General features: G+C 41.0%; 1 protein-coding gene across 1 annotated transcript in view; it reads right to left on the bottom strand.

Annotated features, from left to right (window-relative positions):
• Window positions 1-16,433, bottom strand: part of popdc3 (popeye domain containing 3) — a 42,256-nt gene extending 25,823 nt beyond the window's left edge. Inside the window, exons 1-2 of the mRNA XM_034874413.1 lie at window positions 15,928-16,433; window positions 4,941-5,049 (exon numbers count right to left, since the gene is read on the bottom strand). Coding sequence (XP_034730304.1) covers window positions 4,941-5,049; window positions 15,928-16,433 — 615 coding nt within the window. The remainder of the gene's footprint in view (window positions 1-4,940; window positions 5,050-15,927) is intronic.
• Between the last annotated feature and the right edge of the window lie 964 nt (window positions 16,434-17,397).

Genomic DNA, 17,397 nt, shown 5'->3' with positions numbered 1-17,397 from the left:
CCACAGCCCTGCTGTGTGAACCGCGTATCGCTTGCGATTACTGCGGTGCACGCATCCTCGGGCTTGGACCCCTAATTAGGGTGTTAGAGATGTATCTGTAATAGATGTACTGCAGTCTGAGCGTATGCCATTGTTTTGGGAAAAAAAGGAAATATTTAACATAGACACCGTGTGGATCTTTTGTGGACAAATGTTGATTCCTCTGTCCTATGACCGTCACTTTCATGCATGCAGTGTCAAGGTTGATAAAGAAAGGACTTTACTGAAACTAGGCGATGAAATGGACTTTCAAGCAAATGACACCTACTCAGTTGATGATAATTTATATGTCACAGTTAGACATTGTGTTTAAAACGAGATGTTGTAAAATATGAAATGAAACAAATAAGGATTTAATAAATTCGGATTTTAATACTGCGTGTGTGTTTAATTATAATTATATCTCATTATATTCAACGATTGTACCCTGTCAAAGCCAATGTCGTACCCTTTTTGAAGGGACCATTTGTAAAGGTACAAATCACAAGAGTACAAAAGCTGTATCCTTAAGGGTACAGCCCCAGTGACAAGCCATTGTACCCCTAAAGGTACAGTTATGTCCTTTATTTTCTGAGATTACCCCAGACAAACAAAATTGTGGCAAAAAGCTTGAACATATTGTTGAATCTGTTAAATTAAATTGGTAGAAATGTACAGTACAATACATTTCCCCGGCCTTAATTTGAGGCCGGCCTTTGTTTGTCTGTGTTGACCACGCCCCCGGTCGCTGTCAGAGGCCGGCTTTTAACTGACTACCAGTCTTTATTTGAGGGATTATGGTAATCAAGTGCATTTAATATTCATAGTGCAACAACTGGCGTCCCCAGACACATTCCAAACTTCAAGGCATCTTTTCAAAAGCTACTGTGCAAAAACAACACTGTTTCTAACAGTTGCTTGACCAGAGAAGTTACTAACCCCAGGTAAATATTGGAGATGTATTTGAAAGATTAATAGCTTGGAGCCCAAAAGGATGCTGAGTTGGCTTATCTTCTCCTGAACTGGTAAGCATTAGCTTCAGGCTAATTTATGACAGTAACAAGGGACAGGTGTAACCAAGGTTGAGATAAAAGCCTTTGTTGATTATTGTGATACGCATTTCCTGGAACTCAAGAAAACTAAAGAATTAGTCATAGATTACAGGAGAAATAAGATCACAGCTTAAGCAGTGGAAATCAAAAGGTGTAGAAAGGGAAAGAGTGAACACATACTCTATGTGTTCAATACATAGTATTTGGGCATTGTTTTTAATGACAGGCTAACATGGTCTGATCATGTTGCCTCATTTATGAAGAAATGAAGTCCACGAGTATACTGTATGAGGAAGTTGCAGTCCTTTAGGTTGAAAACGGATATGGTGAGAATGTTTTTAATGTCAGTCATACGTAGTGTTTGGAGTTACTGTGTGGTGGGGTGGGGGGGAATGCTGGAGTAACTGAGGCAGCCAGAATTGACAGAGTGACTAAAAGATGATTTTATTAAGAAGATAAAGAAGATTTTATCGATGAAATAAACTTGACGGTTAAAAATCAATATTAAAATTAATAATAAAAAGTAATTTCATGAAGTACATTATTAATGTAAAACACATTAAAACTGATATGTCTTAAAAGCAATTAAACTGAGATAAAGAGAAATAAAAAGCATGTTTATTTTGAAGGAAGCTTGGACTGTTGACCTGCACTTTGAGCTGCTGGAAGAAGGGAGAGAGGGGTGGCAGTAGCTCAGTCCGTAGGGAGTTGGGTAGGGAACCGGAGGGTCACTTGTTCAAGATTCCATATGGACCAAAAAGTATGGAGTGTGGATTGGTGGCTGGAGAGATGCCACTTCACTTCCTGGGCACTGCCAGGTGCTCTTGAGCAAGGCACCGTACCCCCCAACCGGTCAGGGCAGTGGTTCAGCTGGCAGCCCACTCACTCTGACATCTCTCCATTAGTGCATGTATTGGTCCTGAGTATGTGTATGTATTTCTGGCTTGTGTGTGACAAAGTGTGTACACAGAGTGTAAATTGTAATTTAATTACATTAAAATTAATTTAATTAAAACGACATCACAACACGCCTTGTGAATATATTTTAACAAAAATTGTTAAACTGATTAAAAACTTCCCGGGATAATCCAGTGAGAGTGCCTGACGCCTCCCTGACGAAGAAACCCCTTGGTGGGCGATCGTTTTACCATGCTAAGCGTTAGTCGCTAACGCTAGCGCACATGAAGCGCTAGCTGAGATACTAGCACAATGGCAGACGCCATTCACAAACGCTAAAACCATGACCTTGATGTTTTAAAGCCCATGTGGCAAGGTTAATTTTGCAATAAATTTGTGCAATTTGCTTGTTGGTAATCAATATTTGAACTGTTATCCATTGTATTTGATGTTGTTGGATATCGCAAAACTGAATATAATACAAAAAGTAGGCACTTTTTTACAATGTTTTCTTTTTTCCCCCACAATCCATTGAATGACGTCACATTGGGGAGAAAACAGAGCAGCCTACGTTGTCGTTGCCACTGGTCTGACCTAATATGGCTTTTGGTCTTTTAATATCAACACTGTATGGTCTTGACCGAGTCCAGGTGACTTTATTATGTTTAAAATAATATTGGAGGGAAAGTGAAACAAAGCTTAGACGGGGATGTTGTTTGGCTTTTTACAAGTTTAGACAACTAGCTAACGCCACACCACCGGACATTAGCGCAACAACGTTAGCCTAGCCTGCTAGGTAAATATTACAACTGCTGTTGCGGAGGGGCAAAAAAAAAAAAGCAAGATTAATTAACTTTACTGTCCCGTAGTACTTGTCCTTGTAGGCTATTTGCAGTATATCAAATCGTTTTTGACCTAATTATTTTGCACTGAAATGGCACTTGTCTGTCGGCTCTGACAGCGCTGTGATGCAGTCATGCTCTGTGCATGTTCTCACACGGGGCGCGGAGCTTGGCTCCGCGGCTCGGACAGTAGACTATTAATTTAAAGCTTCCACAGGCCTCCACAGGGATGCGCAAACAGCTTCGCCGGAGGTGCGAGTTGAAAGTCCGTGGGACAGGGGCCTCCTCCAGACGTGCCCAATTTACCCGCACTACGCGTTTGGGCTTACCAGGTCTGTCCAGAGTCCTCCCCCATCCCCTGACCCAACTCACCACCAGATGGTGATCAGTTGACAGCTCTGCCCCTCTCTTCACCTGAGTGTCCAAAACATACGGCCTCAGATCAGATGAAACGATTATAAAAGCGATCATTGACCTTTGGCCAAAGGTGCTCTGGTACCACGTACACTTATAAGCATCCCTATGTTCGAACAAGGTGTTTGTTATGGACAATCCATGACTAGCAGAGAAGTCCAACAACAGACATCCACTCTGGTTCAGATCAGGGAGGCCATTTCTCCCAATCACGCCTCTCCAAGTATCTCCATCATTGCCCACGTGTGCGTTTAAGTCCCCCAGCAGAACTATGGAGTCCCCTACTGGAGCCCCATACAGGACTCCATTCAAGGTCTCCAAGAAGGCCGAATATTCCGAACTCCTGTTTGGTGCATATGCACAAACAACAGTCAGAGTTTTCCCCCCCATCACCCGCAGGCGTAGGGAGGCGACCCTCTCGTCCACCGCGGTAAACTCCAACGCAGCGGCGCTCAGCCGGGGGCTTGTGAGTATCCCCACACCCGCCCGGCGCCTCACATCCTGGGCAACTCCGGAGTAGGACAGAGTCCAACCCCTATCCAGGAGTACGGTTCCAGAACCGAGACTTTGCGTAGAGGTAAGCCTCACCAGATCTAACTGGTAGTGCTCCACCTCCCGCACGAGTTCCGGCTCCATCCCCCACAGAGAGGTGACGTTCCATTTTCCCAGAGCCAGCCTCTGCCCCCCAGGTCTGGTCCGTCAAGGCCCCTGACCTTCGCCGCTACCCATATGGCAGCGCACCCAACCCCAGCTGTTCCTCCCACAGGTGGTGAGCCAATGGGATGGGCATATAAAACATGGACCAATTAAAATCAAAATATTACTGGAGCTTTGCATTGCTAACGTCATTACACCAGCTACGTTGTAAGCGCAATCGCCGCAAAATTCTAAGTAAAAATCCAGCTACGTTGTAAGCGCAATCGCCGCAAAATTCTAAGTCACAATGAAAGCAGCGAGGGATATCACAGCGTTGGGGAATTTCTTTAAACTAGATTTTCATTCAAAAAAAGAGCTATTAGCAAGAGGGAGGTCTAAGCCAGCCTTAGATGGACTACTGCAGCAAAAGGGACAAAAAAATTGACCGATCATTTTAAACTGATTGGTATGGAAGAAAAGATTGGCTATGTGGCTGTGCTAACAGCCAGCGGCTGGACTTCTACGGGGTCCTGGGATCTGAACAACCTGACCGCAGCTGGAAATTTCTTGATATTGACCATGCGTGTGAGCCGCGCTTGCACGTAACATTTAGCCTACTGTTTTGCTTGAGCATTAGCTTAAACAATAAATTAGGTAATCTGGCTTTCACAACTGAGTGCCTACCCTCTTACTGACATCACCGCACATCACTGTTTACTAGTATGTTATCTTGTGTTCTAATTATGTGGACGCATTATTTTGATATTATTTTGAAGAGGTTTTTCAGTAACCGTCTAAGAATATTTGAGAATGTTTGTTACTGATATTGTAATGTCATGTTACAATGATTGTTCAGCTTAACATGAATTATATTCTATGGTTCATGATTGAAAGCTAAAGATACCAAGATGACTGTCTTTTAACTGAAAATGATGATGTCATGATGATTTATGAACCTAAAATTTGGGTTACAGGCAGAACATCTTGAGCTTGTTGACAAAGGGTTTAGTGAAATGACATTCCTGAGTTATTAATGGATGGCCATGTTTTATTACACATGCACATGACTTAAAAAAGGGACCTGGAATACACCCTCCTCTGATGGTCTGAGAGAGTCCCACTCAGGTGAATCCAGAAACTGGAAAGGGTAGATGTAGTGCAGAAACTCTCCATTTACTGTCACACGGATTCTGTAGGAGAATAGATGGAAAGGTTATATTAACTAATCCACTACAACATAGAGGGCAAATGAAAACTAACCTCACAGGACACATAAACTACTGTTAAATATTCATCAGTGACACTGTATTCCAACAGGTGTCCTGCTTTTAACAGCTGAGGGAAAGCTGCGGTGACATCTGTGTCAACAAACTTGAAGCAAAACTGGCAGATGGTGAGTAATTTCTGGGTTTAATGCCACTGACAAACACTCTTTTTTTTATCAGCTTTTAACCTTTTGTGTCTAAAAAGGTAGAGAAACTTTACGTTTATATTTTATGTTTTTAAATGTGACTATTTTTTTGGAAGAATATACATTTAGTGTTTTATTTATTTGTTGTACCACATTTATTTCTATTTGACCATAACACAAATGTATCATGAAACGTTAGATCAAGCATGAGAAAGTAAAACTGTCTAGCCAACATTAGGAATAATGCAAATGTCAGTAAAGTGTGTACGTGTAATGCTATTAGGGCTGTAATCTCCCAGTCGACTAGGCGATTTATTGGTCGATACGTTCTGGCTTGACCAAAATTCTGATTGGTCAATTTTTTGCCGTGTTATTTCATCCAGTGGAAGCATTGACCGTTATGGTTTGTGGGTGGAAAGCACTAATTGCTAATGTGGGTGTTTTTCAGAGCATCCCTGTTGCACAGTTAATAGTCTGTCTTCAGAAAACCCCCCTTGTTTTAGTGGTTTGCTGAATATTTCTTTAATTTTGAGTGTTTAATTTACAGTCAGTCCTCCTCTACCATGTCGAAGACATCGGCAGTGTGGCAGCATTTTACAAAAATAGATAACGGAAAAAAGTTGAAAGCAAAGTTTGCAAGCAACAGTTTGCATATCGCAGCTCGACTACAAAAATGGAATATCACCTAAAAACAGTAAGCTAACTTTTCTGCGTTAGGTTGCCTTGTCTGTTTGAGCAGGCTATATGAAAATATCAGAATTGGCATATTTCATAGTCTAATAATCGTTTTAAAACTACAGGCGCACCCTCCCGCAACGACGGTAGTGCTCACCAGACCCCCCCCCAGACCCCGCTGGATGTTAAAGCCCATGTTGCAAGTTAACCACCACTGTTGATTATTGGGTACAAAAAACACTCAAAATATGTATATCATTTTTAAAAATGTCTCCATATAGTTTTAAAAGTTAGTTTTTGGTCATTTTTGGTATTCGCGGGTTTATGGTGTCAATTCAGCGATGACGTCACAGGAGGGAGTTAAGTATGAGCCTGGCACTAGAACCACGGTGACTGACTGGGATGAGGAAGAGGAGGAAAGGCCAGCAGACAAATAATTACCAACCTGCCAGACGTGAGAGGTCAAATGAGGAATTGTCAAGATTGTGGGGAAGTCTCATCATTTATCTCCTTTATTTATCTCCTTCATTTATCTCCTTCATTTACCTCTTTCATTTATCTCCTTTATTTAGCAACGCAGCAGTGCATGCAATGACTTTAATTTTTACTGTCAGTGAATAGCAGCGAGTGAACGTCAACGTTTTCTTTCTATCTATTGACAGGGATCATGTTGTTAGTTCAGATACAGTGGTGTGAATAAGTGTTTGCCCCCTTCCTCATTTCTTGTTCCTTTACATGTTTGTCACACTTAAGTGTTTCGGAACATCAAACCAATTTAAACAATAGTCAAGGACAACACAAGTAAACACAAAATGCAATTTTTAAATGAAGGTGTTTATTATTAAAAGGTTAAAAGAAATCCAAACCATCATGGCCCTGTGTGAAAAAGTGATTGCCCCCTAAACCTAATAACTGGTTGGGCCATCCTTAGCAGCAACAACTGCAACCAAGCGTTTGCGATAACGTGCAATGAGGCTTTTACAGCGTCCTGGAGGAATTTCGGCCCACTCACCTTTGCAGAATTGTCCTAATTCAGTTACATTAGAGGGTTTTCGAGCATGAACGGCCTTTTTAAGGTCATACCACAACATCTCAATAGGATTCAGGTCAGGACTTTGGCTAGGCCACTCCAAAGTCTTCATTTTGGTTTTCTTCAGCCATTTGGTGGTGGACTTGCTGGTGTGTTTAGGATCATTGTCCTGCTGCAGAACCCAAGTTTGTTTCAGCTTGAGTACACGAACAGATGGTCGGACATTCTCCTTCAGGATCTCTTGGTAGACAGCAGAATTCATAGTTCCTTTTATCACGGCAAGTCTTCCAGGTCCTGAAGCAGCAAAACAGCCCCAGACCATCACTCACCACCTCCATATTTTAATGTTGGTATAATGTTCTTTTTATGAAATGCAGTGTTCCTTCTACGCCAGATATACTTGGACACACACCTTCCAAAGAGTTCCACTTTTGTCTCATCGGTCCACAGAATGTTGTCCCAAAAGTCTTGGGGATCATCAAGATGTGTTGTGGAGAAATTGAGACAAGCTTTGATGTTCTTTTTGCTCAGCAGTGGTTTTCTCCTTGGAACTCTGCCATGCAGGCCATTTTGCCCAGTCTTTTCCTGATGGTGGAGGCATGAACGCTGACCTTAACTGAGGCAAGTGAGGCCTGCAGTTCTTTGGACGTTGTTGTGGGGTCTTTTGTGACCTCTTGGATGAGTCGTCGCTGCGCTCTTGGGGTAATTTTGGGCGGCCGGCCACTCCTGGGAAGGTTCACCACTGTTCCATGTCTTTGCCATTTGTGGATAATGGCTCTTACTGTGGTTTGCTGGATTCCCAAAGCTTTGGAAATGACTTTATAACCCTTTCCAGACTAATAGATCTCAATTACTTTCTTTCTCAATTGTTCCTGAATTTCTTTGGGTCTCGGCATGATGTGTAGCTTTTAAGGATCTTCTGGTGGACCTTACTGTGTCCAGCAGCTGCTATTTAAGTGATGCCTTGATTGTGAACAGGTGTGGCAATAATCAGGCCTTGGTGTGGCTAGAGAAATTGTGGACAACCACAGTTATAGTATGTTTTTTGAACAAGGGGGCCAATCACTTTCTCACACAGGGCCATGATGGTTAGGATTTTGTTTCACCTTTAATAATAAACACCTTCATTTACAAATTACATTTTGTGTTTACTTGGGTTGTCCTTGACTATTGTTTAAATTGGTTTGATGTTCCAAAACACTTAAGTGTGACAAACATGCAAAGTAACAGGAAATGAGAAAGGGGGCAAACACTTTTTCACACCACTGTAAGTAGTGGTACACTTATCTAGATTTCGGAATAGAAGGCATCCCAGAGTGTTATTTCTAAGCGTTTACATCTTCCTCGGGTGAAAACGTGTCACTGTTTGGCCGGTGCGTGGCGGCAAAGCTGCGGTGGAGGGGGGTGGTCCATATGGAAGTTTTTAAGGAAGGAGCAGGTTGGAGCAAAATCTATATTTTACAGATTACGATTAGCTGAGAACTCCATAAAACATGTTCACAGTATACTCAACGGTACACGTATTTGTACACCGTTGCATCCTTCAAAAGTTTTTTTAAAGCTTGTCCGAGTCCGTTGTCTGTGAGGTTGAAACATCCACACCAGTCCAGGCTTTGGATGAATCACGGAGTTTAGACTCTTAAACTGAGGATCGGAACTTTATTCCCCCGTTCTGCAGACTGCTCGCCGCAGATGGAGCTCGGCTTCCACACCGACTCGTGGTGGGACGCGTCCCTCCAGGCCGCCGTGTGGTAGGACGCGTCCCTCCAGGCCGCGCACACTCGGGCTACTCTTTATTTAACATAACGTCATGAATGAAAATAATGTCCAGGATCTCCGGGGAAAGAAACGATATGCGTGTGTCCATTTCAAACACCACTGCAGGTTGATTGTGGCGACAACGCTGTTGTGGTTAGCTCACCAAAACTCTACTGCCAAAGTTGGTGGCTAGCTACGCGACGTTAGCTATGTCCGTTAGCATCCGTACAGGCTAACTACTGCCAGTTAGCTTTGTGTGTAACATAACAAAAAACCCACCCATCTCGTAGGAGCAAAGCTTACTATTTCATTAAATACAGTTATGGTACAAAAGGTGCAATAATGCCACATGTATGAAGTTGACAACATGGACGCATACATAGACAACACCAAAGGCAGTCGTAATATTTACCTAGCAGGCTAGGCTAACGCTGTTGTGCTAACGTAAGCTGCGTAGCGTTAGCTAGCGGTTTAAACTAGAAATTCAGTGCAAAATAATTAGGTCAAAAACGATTTAATATACTGCAAATAACCTACAAGTACAAATACTGCGGGACAGTATAGTTAATTAATCTTGCATTTTTTCTGCTCCTCCGCACCCCCCCCAAGTAGATTTTTTGTCGAAATTTTCACGACTTCAGTCGACCAAGATTTTCTTTGGTTGATTACAGCCCTAACTGCTATATATTAATTGTTGCCAAATTAACCTGAATGAAATTGTTCCCATATCCAAACCCAGAACTTGGGAAGTTATCTATCTGCTCCTAAATTTCGTCATTAAAACAAATGAATACAAGACCAGAATGCAAAGGTTTTATTGTATGTAGAAGATTAGAGTCAAGTCCAGTCTAAACTAGAGGATGACACGGGAGTGGATTTTCACTCCTGTCCCGTCCCACTCCCATAGAAAGAAATCTTGTCCCGTCTCACTCCCAGACCAAAGTTTCAAAACTAATCCCATCCCATCCCGCTCCTGGTAAATTGAGTCCCACTCCCATACCGCTCCTGTTTAAACTGACTCACGCTCCTGTACCGCTCCCATTTGACGGCAATTTTCGCTTGATGAACGAAGCGATGCTTGGTTGATTCTTTCCCGAATTTGCCTTGCAAGTGTGCCTCTTCAGACCGCTTGTCCCTGAATCACTTGGGTACTAGACTAAGACTAAGCATGTCTTACAAGTAGCGTACATCGTGCTATCACGTCACATTCTACTCTCATAAACTTAATTAATATTTCAGACTTTCCGGCCAGTTCTGTGAACTTAATAGACATGTCATTACTTCTGACTTCGCGCTGTAAATAATTTTTTGCCACATCGCGGCTGTTAGCTCCCTCCATCACTGCTCTTTGAATTACAGCGGTAAGCCGTGACAAAAAGCCCTGATGGCTTCTGGGGCGGTTGAGTCGTTATTAGTTATTTTTTAATTGGGTTATATTGTAGGCGTATTAAAAGAAAAAACTACAAAATGGTGCATTTATTTTTTTTTTTTTGCATTTAGGTGCATTTAAAATTTTTTGTCATCTTTGCTATTGGTTGATTCCCGCTCCCGTCAGCTCCCGTTAACCATTTATCCTGTACCGTCCAAATCCCGTGATTAATAGTAAATATGACTCCCATCCCGCAGGAATCCCACGGGAATCCCGTGACCCGGGGGATTCCCGAAAAAATGTCAGAAAATGTCAGCCTCTAGTCTAAACCCAACAACAAAACAGACATGTTTAATTTAATGACTTTTTTCAGGTTTTAATGTCAGTGTCTGTATGACTCTCAGGTGGATTAAACCTTCATCTCCAGCTTCTTCTTGAAAGGTGTATTCAAGAACAGTTAAATCAGTGGAAATTACGTTAGATTAAACACAGACTTCTGTGGTAGATTAGCGTTATGTTTTACAGCGTTGCGTTGTGGCTCCGAACCGTAACGTTAGTTTGGACAAACGTACACCTTGGATCTAACTATATTAACTATATTAGCTTTAGCCTAGTTGGTAGCAGCTTTATTATATGGTTATACGTCGGTCTCAAGGTTTAACAGTTTACCAGTAAATGCAACATTTTGTCCCATCTGTTGTTTTTCACACATCAGCAGTGACCAGTGCTAGTCAGTGCTAGTAGCGTCTTTTAGCTGTTAGCTCCTCTAGGACGCACCGGTGCCAAATTCCTCGCATCCGCTGCAATGCTGTTTATATGGATATGGTTTAAATTTGCGTTACATGACCCACTTCGTCTGTAAAGCCATGCCTGTGTTGGATCTTTCCTCTACTCTCTCTTGTCTTACTCTCTGCGCCTGGCCACACAGCAGCCGCCGGTCCACACTTCTGACATTTGTTTACAGTTTTACTTTTTTATTAACACAGCTGTATATTGTTATGTATGAGGGCGAAACCTGTATTTGTATGACCTGTACCGTTCATAATGAGTCAGCTATCTCTCTGTGAGTGGCGCCCATCACACTCCCTCTCTCAGTTATAAATAGCCTATGTGACGATAAAATTTGTTTTGGTTAAAATCAACAAATAATTGTGAGAATAATCGTGATCAAAATTTTGATCAAAATTTTGATCAAAATTTTGATCAAAATGATCAGGATTATCATTTTGGCCATAATCGTGCAGCCCTATTGAAGGGTCCCTGCAGTGGTTAAACTGGATGGGCAGCCAGTCTGTAAAAAACTTGGTTTGGAGGAAGGTGTTATTGCTGCTTTTTGTGCTTACTTCATCTACAACGTGGAATATCCATCTCGTCCGAAGAACACCCTGATTTTCATTCAGCAATATGTTCTAAAAATGTCTGAGGTTGATGACAAGCCTCTCTACCTGTGACCAGGGTAATCAACATTTTTGCTTGATCAACAACAGCAATGACCCCACCATTCAGCTGTCCTAAATGCTCTCGAAGAGCCTTCACACTGGTGAAGTTAATCCAGCATTTCAGAATTGTCCATGCACATGAGCCACATTTTGCCATAACGTGTGGCTTTAACAACTGTCAATCAACATTTTCTAAATGTGAGTCTTTCCGACAACATACTTACAGGAAGAATAAAGACATTATAGCGAGACGATTCATTGCTCATGATATGCACAAAACAGTAGTGGTGGAGGAGGAGCAGGAGCCCAGTGATGCTGTCAGTCCTCATCAACCTCCTGATATAAATGAACTGTTTGTACAGTTTAGAGAGATTCTTTTTGGCTTCATTCTGAAATCAAGGTGAAAAAAACACCTTCCTCGTACTGTTCAACAAGAATTACTGGGTGACGTAAATTTAGATAGTTTTGGGAATTTTCTTCAACTAATATGTTTGGGGAGTGTGGGAGGGTTAAGGGACGCAGTGTTAACACACTGTTCCAGTCTCTTCCTTCAGCTCTTAGGCATTTCATAACTGTTAGTAAGCGGTATAAACATCTTCGGGACATAATGCTCAACCGAGTAACTGAGGTTGCGATTAGCAGTGGTAAATACTGTCTGGGAGATGTCTTTGTTGTGGGTCATATGCACTGTGAAAAAATACCTTTGTTTTTTCAGGACAAATATATTCTAAACATACAGAGAGATTGGGCATTATGTGGAAAAGTATTACTTCCTCTTTCTTTCCGTTATCTTTTTTACGCCTACTTGGTGAAATATGAACAGGACTGGACTGTCCTCGACCTTTTCGAAGTGATGGATTTTCATGCTTTGGATAAATAATGTGTCGATGATAAACTGTTTGTTATATTAAGCTGTATTGGAAGTGTTGTAGAGCGTGAGGATAAGGATGGTTAAAAATCTCAAAGTTGTTTATTTTTTAATCCAAAACACATTTCTTATTACTGATAAATAGTGCGTATTTATTCCATGCCATGTAGCTATTCTCTGCTATTGTTGACAGTCTCTTTGTTTTTGACATGGTGGTATGAAGTTGTTAAAAAATTATTTAAATTAGAGCTGGGCAGCGATTAAAATTTTTAATCGTGATTAATCGCATCATTACCCCGATTAATCGCGATTCATCGCAAAATGAAATAATGAATTCAAAAGTAGTGTAAATAGGACCATTTCTTTTTTAAATGTTCTGCCACATGAACAAAAGTGCCATAACATTTGTTCTGCAAAAACTTACCAGCATTTTGTTTATAAAGTAGCAGTTAAATAAAACATTTAGTGTACATCTCAACTTAAACAATGTACTCTGCAGCACCTGCTGGACTGGGTTCAGTGCCCCACAACTTTATGCACTTAGCAAGGACACTGTCCAACGCGCTGTTAAGCAGAGACAATGAGGGACACTGTCCAACGCGCTGTAAAGCATAGACACTGTGAAAGAACGCTGGAGACCGTGTGCAAAGCAGGGGACATGATCAGAAGGCTCGCAGCAGCAATCATATTTCGTATCTATTCGTACTATCTGTGCTAACTGTGGTGACTTTATTTGACACATTCCACTGCTGTGCAACTTCAATAAAGTGTCCCGCGCATGTCTCAGCCTAATGTCAGTGAGAGCATGTGAATGCAGCGACCACTTTTCATCAGTATAATGAACTGTAACACCGAGATAATTATGGTTACCCAGTAAGTCCAGTATAGTCCCTAGTAAGAGAAACAGTGGGTGCATGTTTTGCAGTCCTTTCCTTTTGATTCAACTCGTGTATTCTTGTGATGGTGCGTCTTGAGGCAATCTCATACCTGCCGTCGTTGTTGCGAGTCTCAGACCGATGTCCTCTAATGGGCCTGCAGTCTGTAGCTGTCCACGTCGCTATGGCATTTGTTAGCTTCTCTTGTCTTTGTTTATCTAAACTTACCCACACGCTGCATCTAACGTAGCCTGTCAAAGCCTCGCGCCACTGTGTCTCGTTGAATAATTTGCTGGTATCATCTGTCAAGGTGATATTTCAGACTGGAAGTACTCCGGTGATAAGAAAATTTGACTTTGCAGTATTTCCAAAGCCTGTGAGCAAGAAACTTTTACAATAATAAAGAAATAATAAAAACTGCGTTAACGCGCAATAAAAAATTGTCTGCATTAATTAATTAATGGGTTAACGCGATAATAACGCGTTAACTTGCCTAGCCCTAATTTCAATGTTTTTTTATATTGGACATGACATCCTAAAACATTTTTGCATTTTATTTTGGGATGTTACATGTTATGTTTGAGATCCTGTGAATGAAACATTTCCATTTTAAGGACTTAAATAAATGTCTAAACTTCATTTAGTTGTTGCCTTTTCCTTTCAATAAAGGCGTTATAAAGGAACTTTTTTGCCACTTAAAAGTACAAAATGGCTTTGTCACCTTAATGGGACAAAACTGTACCTTTTCTACAGGTACTTTGTTGTACCTTGGTTTAAGGTACATTATTGATCTTTACAATATAACATAATATTGTACCTTAGAAGGTACAAACAGGTAAGGTACAACTTTGCTCCTCTTATTTAAGGTACACAAATGTACCTTTGAGGGTACCACCCTAGTGACAAGCTTTTGTTCCTTAAAAGGTACTGTTTTGTACTTTTTTTTGACAGATATTTTAATTACTGGGACTATTATTTGAGAGGATTGTACAATTACAAAAACCTACAATAGCTGTTCAATCCTACCAAATGAAAGTCTTAGTTATGATGATGATAGTCACAGGTGTGACATAGATTTTATGGTAAAATCTACAAGAAACAGTTGGAGTCGTTCAGGATTTTGCAAAATTTGCCGTGATTAAACTAAGCCTTATAGTGACGACTATATTGTAGTGTAAAGAGAAGTACTTCCACTCTTGGTTATGGGTAACCAGAGTACAAAGTCACATGATCCATTGTCCTTTTGCTGGGGGAAGAATAACTGATGAATACTCTGTTACAGTCATGTACTAATGTGCATTGAGTTATCACTTAATAATCGTCATAGTTTCTAGATTGTAGAGTCCAAGTTCTTCAGTGTCTCTCTTTTCTATGTCCATATACAAGAGGAAGCAAAAAATAATATGTGAAGAAGGGAACTTGGTCGCTATAATAAAACAGCGAGAAATTGCGAACGGACTGAATGAGCCACTGAAAAGAAATAAGAGGAGAAATCAGGCAAATCACAAAAGCTGGTCAGTCTGACCTCATGTTGCTTAAGCTCATTACTATTCATGAGCTTGCCCAGTTGTGCTGGGTAAAGGATACTGATAGCTAGGCTCTCATTGGCTACCTGTTAGCTAATCAGAGTCAAACCACTTAGGTCACTGAATATTAATGAGAACTGGCCCAAATCAAGCTGAGTCTCCTTGCAGGCTTTCTATACCACACTTGAATGGCTTGAAACAAGTTAACCAAGGCATTTATTTATTTGTTTTTTTACAAAAAAGTATTCGGTCCATGGTAGAACTTCAGACTTTACCACAACATAATGAAATACGTGTGGCAGGGCACCTTTAAACACAATTGTATTCCCCTTTATGCTGAATAAATGAAGAGAATTACAATAGATACTACCTTGTCAATCCCTTGTGTTTAACCCTTGTGTTGTCTTCCCGTCAAATTGAAAATCAACAATTTTGTTGGCACTTTTTAATTTTTTCTTAGATTTCGTCCCTTTTTAACACTACCAATCTTTCTTTTTTTTCAACGTTCATCACTTTTTTGACGTTTTCAACAATATGCAATAGTGACTTATTAACTTTAGTTTACAATTTTTTTTAAATTTATAGTCAATAAACCTAATTTATAGGAAATTATACATAATGTTTGAATTAGAAAAGCAGAAGTTAATAATTATTTTTAGACTAAAATTAAAGGAGAGTATGTTGATGGATCATCAGATCATTCTCTCATTCCATGGGTAGGCTCCTAGTTAGTTTGAAATGTGAAAAACTTTAATAGACCAAATCAGCACTAAAGGTAACATTTTATTTATCAGAGATATTAGTGGAGACGTATTAGAGAGAATCAGATCTATGTCACTGGAGATTCTGCAGTCACATCCCCACCTAGCTCACCATATTGAAGTGCTGAAACAATGTACTGGGCCCATTCATAACAATGAGTAGCTTAGTTCATTGTTTCCACCATTTGACCACCTGTCTTGCCAGAGTACTGAAGAGATTGACAAACGCTGGCAAAAAAGTCCTACTGTAAACGTTGTTTAATCTTAGTTATACCTTACAGAATCTGTAGGCTAAATGTAGTTTGGCGTAAGCCAGTCACTAACCTATCATAGGAGATGTAAATTAGAGTTATCACCTGCCAGACAGGAGCACCGACAGCTTGTCAATAGCGGTTTTTCCCTCTATGGCGAAGCAGTGGTCACTCTCTATGGTCTGGATGCCTCCGTCACAGCACGCCACTATCTCCCCGAAAAGTGTCAGCGACATTCCCAGTTTTTTAAACATACAGTTGTAAATCTCCTGGAATTCATTATCGAAGGACACGCTTCTCAGACGATAGGAAACATGCACGAGTTGTCCCAAACACGTCCCGAAGAGAGCAAAACTCCACAGGAGAGAGTCCGTTGTGCAGGAGTCCGACCATGCCCAAAGAGTGGAGCAGAAGAAGCCCAGAGTCAGAAAGGTGAACAGGTAGATGAGTCCGTAAAAGCCGCTGCCACCCATGAAGCCAAGGAAAAGGAAAATATTGGCGAGGTGGAACACGGAGCCCTCCGGGGTGTCTCTCCATTCCTCACATATTTGGTGCGCTGCCGCTGCTGGTTCCGCCGTGAAGTTCACGGCTTCGAAATTCGGAGGCTCCATGTCTAACGTTACAAAAGCGAATACAACAACCAGCACGTTTCACACAAAGTCGCCCAGGGTCTCTCAGAGCCAATGGTGAGCTCCGGAAAATACTGCAAATACAAGGTAACGTTAACTCGAAGGCAACATGCCACCGACCAGCTGATTGTGGAGGGAGCACTGACTGTTAGTTAGCTGAATTTGACCGGAAATAGCCTCAATTCAAAAATAAAATTTTACGGAGTTTTGTCGTTTTGTTTAGATTCCAAACTTACAAATGTAAAGTCTTGCACATTTAATCCAGTCCTTTGCTAAACACATTCCGTTGGCCAGAAATAGGCTAAATAGCCCACATAATATAGATTTGTGCTAGACATAATGCTGCTTCTATTCAGAAGGTCAGTCCAGATAAATGTTGAAAGGACTCTAACAATACTCAAAATAAAAAATACGTTTATTCTGAAAGTCCAAACGGTTCATTTCCGATATGTCTGTCTCTGTGTGGCTTGACACAGCAATAAAAAATGATCTAAATATGATGGCAGTGGTCCTCCTGGTGCATGGTGTCCTTCTGATTCTAAATGTGAAATGAGGAATGTGATGTGCGGTAAGCAATAAAATTAAAAGCCAATCAAATACATTTAGCCTATACTATTACTGTATTAATAGTCTACATATTGAGTGGGTATCAGTGCATCTGAGTCAGAGAGCAAGTGAATTTATGTCTCTTCATCAGAACTATGCTGTATTATGTTAGAACAATTTAATTTTAGATGTTATGAAAATGATCTTTTGTTTGCTATTTTGGGACCATAATACCAGCAGCCCACCCTCTGTGTGCCTGGTTAAGGTGAATTTGAGGATTTGCTGGATGGGGAAAAAATGAGTGTAGGTGATTTATTTGGGGCAGCAGAGAAGGACAGAGAACCCTTGGGTGCATTTCACATCATGTCAGACACAGTGAGCTACTGCAGAGACACTCTGC

Source organism: Etheostoma cragini, chromosome 6, assembly GCF_013103735.1.
Source record: "Etheostoma cragini isolate CJK2018 chromosome 6, CSU_Ecrag_1.0, whole genome shotgun sequence".
Classification (NCBI taxonomy): Eukaryota; Metazoa; Chordata; class Actinopteri; order Perciformes; family Percidae; genus Etheostoma; species Etheostoma cragini.
The sequence above is the reverse complement of the archived record's forward strand: the minus strand, read 5'-3'. Positions and strand labels throughout refer to the sequence as shown.